This window comes from Trichomycterus rosablanca, chromosome 8 (assembly GCF_030014385.1).
Source record: "Trichomycterus rosablanca isolate fTriRos1 chromosome 8, fTriRos1.hap1, whole genome shotgun sequence".
Lineage (NCBI taxonomy): Eukaryota > Metazoa > Chordata > Actinopteri > Siluriformes > Trichomycteridae > Trichomycterus > Trichomycterus rosablanca.
In genome coordinates, this window is record NC_085995.1 from 39,042,948 (window position 1) to 39,058,597 (window position 15,650).

The following is a 15,650-nucleotide window of genomic DNA, read 5'->3' on the forward strand; positions in this document are numbered from 1 at the left end:
CAGCTAGCTAATAGAGCTAATGCTAACGCAGGTGTAAACTAGCTAGCATAAATAATCATGTAATGTCATTTTATTTTAATATCTACTTATGGAACATTAATTAATGTTGTGTTTAACCATGTTTTCGACCTGAGTGGCCTAATAAAGTCATGTTTCTGTACAAATACTACATGCTTATATGACTACTCTAAAATCTGAGCTCGAAGGTCATCTTAAAAAGAGTCGATTCACCAAATCGATTCTGATGCAGGGGAGTCGATTCCACTCAAGTTAAACGAATTCAGCCTTTGAGGGTTTTCTGGTGTGAATAGTGGACAGTGTACGCCACCTGGAGGACAAACAAAGGGGCAATGTGGCTAGATTTTAACATTTCGGTCTTAAAATTCCTTCTTTCATTTCAAAATTTCATTTCAAAAGAGTTTTAGTAGTCTTTTTCAAATAAAAAGTTACAATTTTAATCATTGTTATGGCTCCTAGGTCGCACAGCTGTCTTAAACACCAACCCATTACCACAGATAGTTTCAGCTCTGGTCTGGAGTTCAAGTGACCATGGTTTTGCTGGCCTGGCTGGGGGCCCGGCCATGTCTGAGGGAGTAAAATTAGATAGGGTTTCACAGGACAGTGTGACTCCATACTCTGTGAGAATACCTCATGGTTAGTGTCTGTAAGGAGTTTTGCATGTTCCCCCCATTTTCATGTGAGTTTCCTACAGGTATTCCGTTTTTTTAACACCTTACTTAAAAATTTGACCATTCTAAATGACTCCTTGGTGTTATTTAGAAATGGTGTACGTGTGTCCAGTTTGAGCTCTGGAGTTTGAGTGACAGTGGTTTTGCTGGCCTGGCTGGGTCCTCAGCCATGTCTGAGGGAGGAAAATTCGATAGGGTTTCGCACAGGACAAAGCGTGACTCCATATGCAATACGGTTCTCTGTGAGAATGCCTTATGGTCACTGTCTGTAAGGAGTTTTGCATGTTCTCCCCATGTGAGTTTTCTATAGGTATTCAGTTTGTTTTTAAGACCTTATTTAAAATTTTGACTATTCTAAATTACCCCTTGGTGTTATTTAGAAATCATGTATGTATGTCCAGTTTGAGCTCTGGTGGCCAATAGTTCTATTATAATACTTTATATTAAAATGTAAGGAATGTTCAGCTTGTTCACATTTATCTATAACCTGATAAATGACAGATCAAGACCATTAAACACATCATTTTACCTTAAACAGTTTACATGAGCAGTTTTATGTTTTTGGTGCCACACAGTAACATTACACCTGAGTACTTGTCTCATGGTCACTGTTTCTAAAGAGTTTTGTATGTTCTCCCTAGTTTCATTGGAGCATCCTACATGTATTCCAGTTTTCTAACACCTCACTGGAACATATGACAATTCTAAATTACACCTTGTTGTTATTTAGTAATGGTGTGTGTGTCCATGGTTAGTGAGACTGATTGTCCTGTTGTCATTTAAGCTAATATTATTAATATTGTAGAATGGGTTAAACTGGAAACATGCCCCCTGAGGACTTGGGTTCGAGCCTTTTCTTCATTCGTGGTCTGTAGGGAGTTTTGCTGATTATCTCAGTGTCTAAGTGAATCTCTTCCAGGTACTTTGGCTTCCTCCCAATTCCTCCCAAAAACCTGCAGTAGGTAGATTAGTTACTTTCACTTAACCCAGAGGTGTAATTTAAGCCAGTCAGTAAGTTTCACCCGCGACCCTGACAAAAACGAAGCAGTTAGTGAAAATGAATCAATAAATAAACTCTTACTTAGGACCAATCAAAGCATGAATAGTTATCTATCTGAGTTTTGGTGGTTTCTTTTTAAATAATGTTTTAAAAATATTATATTAAGAAAGAATAAATAACCCTTATTTATGAAACAATTCACTGGTTAATTAGAATCGACTCTTTTATTCGACTCCAACAGTTCCATGCATTTGGACGCACAGAGTCGGAATCGTTACTGGAGTCGATTCCAAGACTTTAGGATTTAATGATGCTCACGCGCTTTGCTATATAACGATGTAAACAAATCAAGCTAACGTTAGCTAGTTCACTGAAGTACATTAAGTAACTACAGAATGTCAGATAGACCTAAATTGGTATTTAAATCTGGTTTTAGATAGATAAAGATCATAAGCAGGTATTAAAGTAGTCCGTGTACTGTGTACAGATAACTGAAAAGTGTTTTTTAATGAATTAGCTTGGTGCTTCTGGAAGGACGGTGTGAGTTCATTGCTAATTAGTCTATAAGTAACGTTATCTAAATTCTATTTTTCTCATTTAATTGGTTATGCTAATTAGCTAACTAAATGTTCTTTCTAGACAGAGGATGTCGGACTGGATCTGCTGTAACTTGTGCTTCAAGCCTCCAGGACGGGAGAGACAACTGGCTCTGACTAACTGCGGTCATATCATCTGCAGTGTGTGCTTTCAAAAAGGTCATTTATTTATGTTTTTTAGCAGCAATAAGCTTCTTTATTGATGTCAGGTGACAAATTACACCTGCCACAGTCTTGAAGTACATGGATTAGTGGTCTTTTGCCAGGGTCAAAATAGACACCATCATACAAAGCATCTGACAAGTGTCAACAAATGCAGTACAAACTAATGTGCTTTGCTCAGGGGCCCTTTATTCATTTATTTATTTATTTATTAGGATTTTAACATCATGTTTTACACACTTTGGTTACATTCATGACAGAAAAGGTCGTTACCAGTTACACAAGATTCATCAGTTCACATCAGTCATGAATAGTGTCTCCAATTCACCTCACTTGCACGTCTTTGGACTGTGGGAGGAAACCCACGCTGACACAGGGAGAACATGCAAACTTCATACAGAAAGGACCCGGACCGCTCCACCTGGGAATCGAACCCAGGACCTTCTTGCTGTGAGGTGACAGTGCTACCCACTGAGCCACTGTGCTGCCCACTCAGGGGCCCAACTTGGTAATGGTGAGGTTTGAACAAGCAACCTTAACTGCTGAGCTAACACTTTAATATTACAACCCAGTGGTTATCAAAAGCCCCTCCAAATTCAGAACTATCTGTCCTGTACCTAAACGGCTATTGTCTGTTTTCAGTTGCACTAGGGTATCGAGGTGTAGCTGTGACAGCATTCTCTAACGGACACAGAGAGCAAACATGCCTCTATAACTGAACAATTGCAGTAGCTAAAACAGGACAGTTGTTTTGCCCCACTGCAATTGTTGTGGTGTTTATTTTCTGTATAGGTTTTTCATTATTTCCATGACACATTATTTCCATGACACTTAATAAAATCAAATGCAGTTTGGTCTCACTCCAGTGGCGATTCTGTTTGACCAATCGATGGTCTGCATTATTTTTCATTTTACCCACACAGACCACTGCAATACACTTCATCCCTGGTCATGTCTCATCTAAATGTGTGATCACAGCAAACAGTACACACATTAATACCTCTTTAATTTCTGTACATGGTTTATGGGACAATAGGAGCTTAGCGGTTCAGGTACACGACTAGTGGTGGGGCGGCACGGTGGCTCGGTGGGTCACACAGTGTCGCCTCACAGCAAGAAGGTCCTGGGTTCGATCCCCGGGTGGGGCGGTCCGGGTCCTTTCTGTGTGGAGTTTGCATGTTCTCCCCGTGTCCGTGTGGGTTTCCCCCGGCTGCTCCGGTTTCCTCCCACGGTCCGAAGACGTGCAAGTGAGGTGAATTGGAGACACTAAATTGTCCAAGACTGTGTTCGATATCACCTTGTGCGATGAGTAACTAACGTTTCTGTCGTGAATGTAACCAGAAGTGTAAAACATGGCGTTACAATCCTAATAAACAAACAAACAAACAAACAAACAAAACGGGTGGTGTGGTGTTACTGTAGCGCCCCTAATAGACGAAACACCCCTGTTACACATCAGTTTTCAGCAAATCAGCAAGTTTTGAGCAAATCAAGGGCTACTGGCTATTTGTCTCCTGGCCATGGCTGGCTTACAGCATAGTCCAGATGACAGGACGAATGCTTTTCTTTTCCCCTCTGATGGTGGGCAAAAATTGTTCAAATTTTGAGGGTAAGATGCTGGTGGAACTGGTTTATAAACTTTAAAGATTTGTTGTTAACCATCAATATTTCAGTACATTTAATGTACTGTAGTTTTACCGAGTGTTTCAAAGGCTTCCCTGCTATTTGGTCACAATAAAATTATTATTTAGGAAAAGAAGACGAGTGCTTGATCTGCAAGGCAAAATGTCAGCTGTCTCCACTATCAGACAAAGTAAGAGGAATCAGACTTTTCTTTTCTTAATTGTGGATCGTCATGCTGCAGGTTTGGCCTCCACAGTTACAGTCATAATGTATATTCGTGTAATTTCAGAGCAGCTCCGAGGTCAAGGCACTCTTCTCAGACATCGGCACGACTGCCGTTAAACGCTTCACAGAGATAAGCAAGGTGACCCTGCAGGCGCATATTTAACTCCGACTTTTACCCTCATTAGCACGTAGTTGAGAGTAAATATGACCATGGGACACATTTATCCACCTACGTAGGTCCTGCAGTTCCAGTCGAGACACCAGAAAAGGTTGCTAGCGTACTATCAGCAGAAGGTATGTGTTGTTGTGTTTGTGATTTTCTTGCTTTTGTTGTACAGTTAGAAGATTTTTTTGAGCTTGTTTGCTTGTATAGCATGTCAAAATGAAGGAGGCCGTCATCAAAATGCAAGAAGAGATGCAACAAATGTCCAAGTATGAATATCAATTCTTACCAATAATAATTAAAGAAGAAATGATCAGCTAAGATTAACGTTTTGTATGTTTTATTTCACACAGAAAGATCACAGAGCAGAAAGCCTACATAACAAAGTTAGAATTAGTTCTTCAACAGCAAAGGTAGAGTGACCCAAGCTTTTCATCCGCATACTCTGGTTACCCTCCACCTGGCTACTCTTATTAGGCCCTAGGTGTGAGCCAGTATGTGTAAGTACCGTATATGTAAGTGTCTGCTGTGCTGCAGTAGGTTTTTTGCACAGTACATTGCATATTCTTGCACTAAGCCCAGTTACTACTGACATGTACCCAGTAGTAACGGGGCTTAAACCAACTAAAACTCTGATCACACTCGGCCGCTCGGGAAAATACGCTAGCACAACAGAGCTGGTATTCCGAATACATCGTATCGAATCTCAGCTCTGCCATCCGGCTGGGCTGGGCGACCACATGAACAATGATTGGCTGCTGTTTATAGGGTAGGAAAAGCCGGATAGGGAGCTCATAACTGATGCAATTATGGCTGGTTGATGGCGTCTGCACAGGGTGGAGGAATAATGCTGATCAGGGTGTGGCTCTCCGTGCACAAGGCTGATCGGCATGAGAACCCTCCTCATGCAGGTGAAAAGATGCAGTGGGCTACTGCTCATGTGTCGGAGGGGGCGTGTGTCAGTTTGCTCTCCTCAGTCGGGGCGGGGCGTAACGCAGTTGGGTAATAATTCGACTCGCTAAAAATCGGGAGAAAAAGGGACAAAATGCATTTATAGAAAACCTCTGATTAGACTCAAGCAGGTACTGAGGGTGAATTACGAAGTTAATACTATTATTCCAAAAAGAACTAAGGTGTAGAAGTAGTCAGCAGGTCCATACACAGACAATAGACCACTGAAGTCGTGCGTCATTCTGTAGTCCTCGTTATGCCCATATTTGGAGACCCGGGTGCTGAATAAACATGTTCAGAACCCTGTACGTTTTGTCCTGTGTACATGTTTCTCCTGTACATCGCCGGATCCTCTGAATTACGAGGTCGTTAAAGGGTCGTAATACTAATAACGCTACACGAAAGCTAACGCTACCGCGCATTAACTAGACGTCACTGAACTACACCGATCGAATCGACGGAACGAGCGGCCCGCTTTTGGTGAGTACAACCGAAGGCGTAACACCCGACCGTCCTCGCTTTCTACTTTAATGTAGCTAGCTACTAAAAATATCAACCAAAACTTGTGAATATCGCTCCACTGTTACACCGGTGAGTCGCGCTGCTTCGTGCGCTTATTTAAGAGGCTTATGAAAGAAAAGAAAAAAGAAAACGTTAAGAGGCTTCCAGTCTAGTGACGTCAATTCAGCGCGCAGTAGCATTAGCTTACATGTCGCACTATTCATATTTTGACTCTTTAACGACGTCATAATTCAGAGGATCCAGTGATAATAGACAGAAGAATCTCCATAAAACAAAACCTAACAGCTTTGGAACATTTTTTATGACTACAGGATGCCAGAGAGGCAATTTGTGAAATCTCCGCTCATATTTCCCATTCGAAATTTCTCTTAGACCCGGGTTACCAAATACGGGCATAACAACATGGCGTTACTCATAGAAAATAAAGATACATTTTACTTACATATTTATTAAACTGATTTAAATAATAAAACTAAGATATAAATAAATGATATGACAAAAAGGGCACAATAGGCAGACACTTGAGCACCACCCAGGGTTTATCTGTACCCGTACCTGACTGCAGACATCTCCTAAAATTATTCTCCAAAGTTAGTCATATCCAGTTTCCCACTATAATTGCTCTGCCTTTGGTACCACCCGAATCCTGGCCATGAAGGGCTGCAGACAGTCACCAAACCCTGTGTGTTCCACTACACTGTTCATGCTGGCACCTTAATCAGACAGCAGAGGGCGCTACTGTGGCATACGTGAGGGGAAACTTTGTCCTTTCTTTCCTCTCATACACTGTCAATCCTATTAGTTCAGTGCCCAACCAGCCCAGTAGCACCGTTTGGATTCGAGCTTGAACTTTCCGGGGTAGTGGGCTACCGATCAGACCAGGGTTTTTCAAACCCTGAGTTGTGACACATGAGCACAAAACGAACTCGTACACTAAGCTCCTCCCCTTGTGGAGGCTTTAGGTTACATTTTGTAAACCACAGTGGGACCAGATTGCCACCCTTTTTATTAACTAAGTACATTTTGTTTTGTGTTTCGTATTGAAACTAGAGATGCATGAGTACCGATACTGGTGTCGGGTATTTGCCCGATACCGCGCTCATTAACTCGTACTCGTACTCGCAAACGAGGCTCCGATACTGAACATCCGATACCGTGAGCCTAGTGCACGTCGCTGCGTTATGCCCGGTTCACACGACACGATTCTTGCCCTGATTTTTCTAGCATGTCAGTTATCTGATCCAATAGGTATTGGTATCGGTATCGGCAAGTACAAAAATACATGTACTTGTACTTGTACTCGGTTGGGAAAAAATGGTATCGATGCATCCCTAATTGAAACGCATTGTGTTGCCTGGGTTGTGCCAAAATCATGGACAAAATGTGGGTTGCTTGAAACACCCTGCTCTACACTACTCATGCTGGCACTTTTACACAGACAACAGGGGGCGCTACAGTGGCATCAATGACAAGAAACCTTGTCCTACCTTTCCTCTCTGGTACACTTGTCAATCATGCTGCCTGAGTGCCCAGGCAGCCCAGTAGCACCACTTTTGTACTCGAGCTTGAGCTTTCTGGGGTGGTGGGCACCGATTAGACTGCTTCACTACCAGAGATCATGTATTATAATACATTTCTAATCAAAAATCATGTTTTTTCTTCCAGTTCCAGATTGGTATCTCAGTCTAACAGGGATTTACACGCATCAAACAGTTTCAAACCTGGTAAGGTAGAACAATGTATTGACTTATTGTTTCAAATCCAATATCAGGGCCAAAATGAAGTGTGTTGCACTATTGAGACAAATGATAAGTAAGTTTTGTGTATTTCTTTAACATGTGTTATTTAAGGCCATTTTTCATCTCCGTCTGTATCACTGCCCTCAGTGACAAAAATCCCGTACTCTTCTCCAGTGTCTCTGTCCCGTCATGTATCCACCACCAGCCTGTAAGTACCTCAAATACTGTACACAAGTATTATTTTCAGAGTTAGGTGCAGAAATGCACTTTTTATTATGCAGGAGGTTTAATAAATGTACAGTTTTGGGGGTTAGAATCTGGGCTGGGCTCCCAAATACAGAAGGTGCCTGGTGTCCATCAATCCCTGTCTGTATAAATAGGAATGGTTGTCAGGAAGGGCGTCTGACATGAAATCAGTGCCAAATCATATATGTAGATTAATCATCTGCTGGGGCGACACCTTAACAGATCAGCCTGAAGGAATTTTTTTGGTCCATATTTCAGAGGAAAACGTTCACAAATTTGACCTGACTGGTAAGATTATAGTAGGTTATACTACAATGTGCTAAAATATGTACTGTAGACAGCAACTTGCCTTTCTCAAGGGCCAATCAGTGGCAACTTGGCAGATGTGGGGCTTGAATCAGGAACCCTCTGATTACCAGCCCAGTAAATTAACTGCTGACTAAAGTCACTGCAGTTATTGTTAATGGTGTTTCCCTAGATGGAAAGGTGTCGAAGGTGTGGACGATGTGATAACGTTCAAGTATTGGTCAGAATTTCTCTGCCATTTCACCCGGTCACTCTGCCAGTGTTGCTAGATCACAGAACGATGGTTTCCATTTAAACAGAGAGGCAAAATAATGCAAAGCAGCCTGTTTGTCTTTACAATAAATACATATTATATAATAAATACATTAAATAATGCCATTTCTGTACCTCTTTTCTAATGAACCAGAAGCCCTGACTTCACATTACTTGTAATCGGATGTACTGTAACGTCCTGCACAAACGGTCCACCATTTTTTCCCCGTTGACCCAACCGGCCCTGAGTAAATGGTCGACACGTGGGGATTTGGGGCGCAGTGTTTGCCCTGGGATTAGTACACATGATTGGGGGGGGGGGGGGGGTCTGGTGCTTTTCTTTGCACTGAATCCACAACAGTACCTCACTGCGAGGCAGAAAGGTGATCCTCGCCATGTAAACTCAGCACATCCCGCTGCTCCTCATCCCAAACCCTTAAAGGTTCGGGGTTGTTTGGATAAGCACGACTGTTACAGAGCAGGCGACCACCTCGGAGCGGCTGCAGCACACCGCTGCTTCTGTGGCGGACTGAGGGGCTGATTTATGACACGTCTACCCACACAAATTTACTGTATTACAGTGAAAGAGAACCTCGTGTTAACTGATATGTACAGAAAAGTGAACTGATACGATATAATCTAGTTCATATCGACACAAGGGGGCGCTAGTGATTATTATATGTAACTGAATAGTGCTTGGTCAGTTTTAAAGCTTGATTCATGACTGTCTTGTCATTTTTTCTTCATCAGCAGTGAAAACATGGAAATTGAGAACAGGAGTTTCCCCGGGAAAGTAAGATAAACTATTCCACTTCATATAGTCGTCATAGGGTTGGGTTTAAAACAACAGGTTGGACAAAATCATTTGATAAAAATATTAAAAAATGTGGTCAGTAAACAATATGGTACATTAAATAATCATTTTAAAAAGAATCGATATTGTTTGCTAAAAATACTGGACTTAGTTTGTTTTAGAATAGCAAGAACCAAGAATGTCCCTGATATACACACTGATCAGTCATAACATTAAAACCACCTCCTTGTTTCTACACTCACTGTCCATTTTATCAGCTCCACTTACCATATAGAAGCACTGTGTAGTTCTACAATTACTGACTGTAGTCCATCTGTTTCTCTGCATGCTTTGTTAGCCCCCTTTCACCCTGTTCTTCAATGGTCAGGACCACCACAGAGCAGGTATTATTTAGGTGGTGGATGATTCTCAGCACTGCAGTGACACTGACATGGTGGTGGTGTGTTAGTGTGTGTTGTGCCGGTATGAGTGGATCAGACACAGCGGCGCTGCTGGAGTTTTTAAATACCGTGTCCACTCTATTAGACACTCCTACCTAGTTGGTCCACCTTGTAGATGTAAAGTCAGAGACGATCGCTCATCTATTGCTGCTGTTTGCGTCGGTCATCTTCTAGACCTTTATCAGTGGTGACAGGACGCTGCCCACGGGGCGCTGTTGGCTGGATATTTTTGGTTGGTGGACTATTCTCTGTCCAGCACTGACAGCGAGGTGTTGAAAAACTCCAGCAGCGCTGCTCTGTCTGATCAACTACAAATAAAAATGGACAGTGAGTGTAGAAACAAGGAGGTGGTTTTAATGTTATGGCTCATCGGTGTATTAAATCTTTCTTTGTTTTGATTCCTCCAGTGTAAAATATCTGATGTCTGAATATTGAACATGTGTAGCATAAATCCCCCCCTCCCCCCCCCCCCCCCCCCCCTCTCTCTCTACATAGCCATCAATGTCTGGAAGCGTTCCCAGACTCTGTGTCATCAGCCCACCACAAGATGGCCGGATAGGTTAGTCTGAATAATCCGAGATGAAATCTGTTTGCTTTTATAGGCACATTTATATACTCAGTTCCTGCTGGATGTTACAAATTTGTTCAAGCATGACTTAAAGATAACAGTTATGTTGTGGAGGAGACCACTGACCTTGTATCTACACCACAAAGGTCAGCTGAGGTTTTCTTCTATCCTCTGTTTATTAAAACCACACTGAACCACACTCGGATGTTCTTCGTTGTAAAATGTGCCACTTTATGTTAGAAATTTAAAACTAAAGGCTTTTTAGTGATGGGAAAGGTTTTAAAGCTGCTACGTGTAGTAAAATGTCTATTATTATTAATATTATTATATTATTATTATTATTATTAAGTGCCGTGCAGTCAATTCTGACTCTGGTGACCACATGACTGGTGTTTCTCCAGAACAGGCTTCTTAATTGCTCGTTTAATGTTCCTATAATTGTGTCCATCCATCTTTTTGCTGGCTGTTCTCTTCCTTTTTTACCTTCCACTCTTCCAAGAATAATTATTATTTCCAATATAAAAGAGCTACAGTTTGGTTATCTGGGCTTTGAGTGAGATGTCAGGGCTGATTTGTTTGAGGATTTATTTGTTTGTCTTCTCTGCCTTCCAAGCCTTTCTTTCTGTCCAGCTTTCACTTTACACTTTTATTTGCAAAAAGGAATTCGGTTCTGATGTGCTGGAGATATTATAGGCGCTTTAATAAAGGGCAGCATTTATTTTTAAAGAAACAACGGAGGAGTAAAATCCTTATGATACAATAAATGTTATTCATTAAATTCTACAGATTTGTGTTTACAGACCGAGACCAACGTCTGTAATGAAAAAGATCTTACACACAGTGAAGAAATGATAACAATGCAAATATCCACCTAAAAAGATCATGTAATTAGTAAAAATAGGGATGTAACGATACACTCAACCCACAATGCGATGCGATTCACGATAATTTAAAACAAAATTAAATTGAAGACAAATTATGACAAAGTTTCCTTTGATTATTTCCCTTTAAAAGAAAATTAAATACTGTTTTTGTGCTTATCTTTTATTTATTTAAATAATGAATATCCTTTTATTTCTGAGGAAGGTACAAACTGTGCAAAACAATGCTGCACATTTCCCTTTTTGTGTAAAAAAAAAAACTGAAGTGAAATAAATCCCACATTAAATAAATGAATAATACAAATTAAGGAAGTATCCTCACATAAATAGATTTGGAAAATTCCGAACCTGGCAACCCTGTAGTGACGTCAACCAGGCGAGATGAATAGTGCCAGTGCCCTCTGCTGTTTAAAGTGAATATTGATTCATTATACATGTAAACCGATTTGAATCGGTACACATGTGAATCGATTTTTAACTGTCTTGTGGTGCATCGTTACATCCAGTGATGGCATAGTTACCTTGAAAAAGTAATCTGATTACTGATTACTGATTACTCCTTTAAAAAGTAACTTAGTTACTTTATGGATTACTTGATTTTAAAAGTAACTAAGTTAGATTACAAGTTACTTTATTAGTTATATAATGCGGAATATTTCAAAGATATTCCTTTGCAATACTTTATCATTTGGCTGCCAACTTGTGTGTACTGATGAGACTCAATTGAATCCCAGAACATGCTAGTGTGAATGCATGGAAAACAAATTTTTATTTTCTTTCAAGAATATGATACAGACTGACCAACACTATTACGCTAAATCAGCATTGAAAATTGACTTTACTTTTAATAGCCTTCTACAATGCTGGAGCTTCCTAAAACAGAATATATTCTTTTAAATAGAAGTGTTATTTACCTGCTATTAAATTGTTTTCCAACAAAATCCGCCCAATTTGGCGGATAATCGCCCAATCTGGCAACACTGGAAGGCCATGGCAACCACTGGCCACCCCCTGGCTCCGGCCCTGCCAAGAAGAAAGCAAAAATATCTTTTCACTAAGGAAAATGACAAAAGTAACTTTAATCTGATTACTGGATTGGAAAAAGTAACGCGTTAGATTACTCGTTACTGAAAAATGTGGTCAGATTAGAGTAACGCGTTACTAAGTAACGCGTTACAGACCATCAGTGGTTACATCCCTAGTAAAAAACAAATTGGTTAAATCATAATCATAATTTTATAACAAATAAACCTCCTACCACTGGGATCCAGGGCTTGAATCCCCAGCAGCGCTATCAGCCAGTTGGATGTCTACATACAGACATGATTGGCTATGTCTAAGACTGGTAGGAAGGGGGGGGGGGGGGGGGGGTCGTTCTGTTCTGGGTTTGTTAGTGCATTGTAACCAGATTCCAGGGAAACCAAACCCACCGTGACCCTGACCAAGATAATTCAGCAGTACAGGTTTTTTTCAAACCCTAAGGGTCGTAAGCTGAAAAAAAATAATAATAATAATTAGGTGAACTTGTATGAGAATGCCCCCTAGTGGAGGCTTTATGTTATATCTTGTAAATTACAGTGAGTTATGCCTGGTTCACACTACACGATTTTTGCCCTGATTTTCGCTCGCCGACCGGTCAGCGCTAGATTTGCCGGCTCAGGAGCAAATCGGCGTTCGCTCTGTGATCGAAACTCGGCTCTCGATCGCTATGTGTGAACTACCCAACAACCCCATCCGAGCGACCGAAGCGAGATTTCTAGCTCGTCAGATATCTGGATCTGAGATGCCCGACTGGCAATGAGTGCGGTGTCGTACAGCCAATGTAATATAGTTTATATCAGAATACATCAGTACACACACAAGCTTTACAGTATTTCTGACCTGATCGTTCTATATTTATTAACCTCCAAGCTGTTCGCGTAGCCGAATCCACTCCGATTCATTTATGTTTTTCAGCGCACAAACTTTGATCGCTCGCTACTTGTTGACGTGCATTTTTGGACGTGGTATCATTAAACCCCTCGTCACTTCTCGCGTTTGTTTTCATGGCAAAACGTAGTTCGGGAGACCAGAGAAGCTCGTCTGCGACTCCAGTTGGTGATGGATGGTGTAGTGTGAGACCCCCTATCACCGATCGGTCGTGTAGTGTGAACTGTACAGCGACCTGACCACTTGGAATGTAGTGTGAACTTGGCATAAGACGCATTGCTTGTGTCGCGTAAAAATTAGGGACAGAATGTAGTAGACCGTGAAAATGAAATGAAAAGGATAAATACGTTTATATTTAAGATATTTCATGTTTTTAAATGTTGTTCTTAGGTACGGTACCTTACAGAATAGCAGGCCAGAACGCCATGGGCAGCCACTTGGTGCGAGGCACCCCTGTCAGGTATTTGGGCCCCAATATTGAAAGTCTAACAGTTGAACACACTTATTACAGATGATTTGATATGTGAGTGTGTGTGTTTCGTCTGCTGGCAGCAGAGGACTCTCCAGTAGCCTGAAGGAACCGGCGCTGACCTCGCCCAGCATTGCGCCATATCGCAGAGAGGCAGCGTGGGAAACGCCGGTATTCAAAGTGCCTCCGACTTTCAGATATCCTTCCATGTCCTCTCTGGGACCCCCGCCATGACATATTCAAGCACGATCTTAAAATATCAGCAGTGGCCGCAGAACAAGAGGGTCATTCTTACACTGACCGCTACCCTGGAAACACAACAGATTCACTGTAATACAAGGTCAAGTTAAAGCTAAACCATCTGCAGGAACACCAGAGAACGCACATTCATGCATATTTACAGATCTCTAACTTCCCCTCAGCGGATGCCCCCGTACTTTAGTTAACCCAGCACTTCGGGGTATGAAATAATAGCTCTAATGTTTTCTTTTCTTTTAACGTCTTCGTGTTCGCAGTAATTAATTACAGACCAGCGTGAGTGAGCTCTGAATGGATATTAATGCGCCGTCATGTGATTCGGTGTGTCAGCAGCACCTGAGCGTCTACGCAGACAGATTCCTCCAACACACGAATACCATCAATGAATCATTTAAACCTGGTCACTCATTATTCATCTGATAAATTAAAGCCGTTTTATGAAGTTGCTTTGATTCCAGTAAGTTTCTTTTATGTGCAAGAATCTACATTTATTTACAATAATCATCTCACCAAGAAAATTATGTTTAAAAAATGATTTCTTAGTCCATTGGGACTATACACTGATCAGCCAGCTCCACTTACCATATGGAAGCACTTTGTAGTTCTACAATTACTGACTGTAGTCCATCTGTTTCTCAGCACTGCAGTGACTGACATGGTGGTGGTGTGTTAGTGTGTGTTGTTCTGGTATGAGTGGATCAGACACAGCAGCGCTGCTGGAGTTTTTAAATACAGTGTCCACTCACCGTCCACTCTATTAGACACTCCTACCTAGTCGGTCCACCTTGTAGATGTAAAGTCAGAGACGATCGCTCACCTATTGCTGCTGTTTGAGTCGGTCATCTTCTAGACCTTCATCAGTGGTCGCAGGACGCTGCCCACGGGGCGCTGTTGGCTGGATATTTTTGGTTGGTGGACTATTCTCAGTCCAGCAGTGACAGTGAGGTGTTTAAAAACACAACACTGTCACATAGCACAACACACACTAACACACCACCACCATGTCAGTGTCACTGCAGTGCTGAGAATGATCCACCACCTAAATAATACCTGCTCTGGTGGTCCTGTGGGGGTCCTGACCATTGAAGAACTGAGTGAAAGGGGGTAACAAAGCATGCAGAGAAACAGATGGACTACAGTCAGTAATTGTAGAACTACAAAGTGCTTCTATATGGTAAGTGGAGCTGATAAAATGGACAGTGAGTGTAGAAACAAGGAGGTGGTTTGAATGTTATGGCTGATCGGTGTATAAGGTACACTTACCATACAAAAGATCCTTCTGGGTTCTATGGGGGTCCCTTTTAAATGATAAATAAGGTACAAAATGTACAGAGCAACAGATAACCATATCTAAATCCTGGTCAGGGTCGTGGTGGGTCTGATTAATTGGGCAAAGGCAAAGAAACACCCGAACCGGTCACCAGTCCATCACAGACAGACAGACACACACACTCACACTTAGAACAAGTGTAGTAGCTCCGGTTGGCCTGGCTGCATGTTTTTGGACTGAGAGAACATGCAAACTTCACACAGAAAGTACTCAGGCCACCCGGTTGGGTAATCGAACCCAGGTGCTTCTCGCTGTGAGGCGACACCGTGCCGCCCAGCGCTCTCTTATTTATTTTGAAAGGTTTTCGGCGTGAGTAGATGTTCGGTGCTGGTTTGTGAGAGCTGACAGCACCAATTCGTTTCTGGTTCATGTTGCTCGCCACGAGTCTGAACAACATTTTAACTTTTGCTTCTACCTGACGTTTAAGGTGACGCTAAAAAGTAGCGCATTTGGCTTGAGGGTATCTGCACCCGGTTACATACGACCA

The 15,650-nt window shown here is 41.7% G+C and overlaps 1 protein-coding gene across 6 annotated transcripts; it reads left to right on the forward strand.

Annotated features, from left to right (window-relative positions):
* The first annotated feature begins 2,032 nt into the window (after window positions 1–2,032).
* On the forward strand, window positions 2,033–14,279 carry LOC134319158 (probable E3 SUMO-protein ligase RNF212). 6 transcript variants are annotated; one of them, XM_063000177.1, is made up of 13 exons: window positions 2,033–2,229; window positions 2,329–2,444; window positions 4,199–4,260; window positions 4,360–4,434; window positions 4,533–4,589; window positions 4,669–4,727; window positions 4,812–4,871; window positions 7,597–7,655; window positions 7,782–7,878; window positions 9,225–9,267; window positions 10,224–10,287; window positions 13,497–13,566; window positions 13,662–14,279. In XM_063000177.1, exons 2-13 carry the CDS (start codon window positions 2,336–2,338, stop codon window positions 13,807–13,809), a joined length of 903 nt encoding a protein of 300 aa, XP_062856247.1. In that variant the 5' UTR covers window positions 2,033–2,229; window positions 2,329–2,335; the 3' UTR covers window positions 13,810–14,279. The 6 variants fall into 6 exon arrangements, with proteins under 6 accessions (XP_062856247.1, XP_062856248.1, XP_062856249.1 ...); XM_063000178.1 differs by having other exon boundaries at window positions 9,228–9,267; window positions 13,659–14,279; XM_063000179.1 differs by having other exon boundaries at window positions 7,818–7,878; window positions 13,659–14,279.
* The last annotated feature ends 1,371 nt before the right edge of the window (window positions 14,280–15,650 follow it).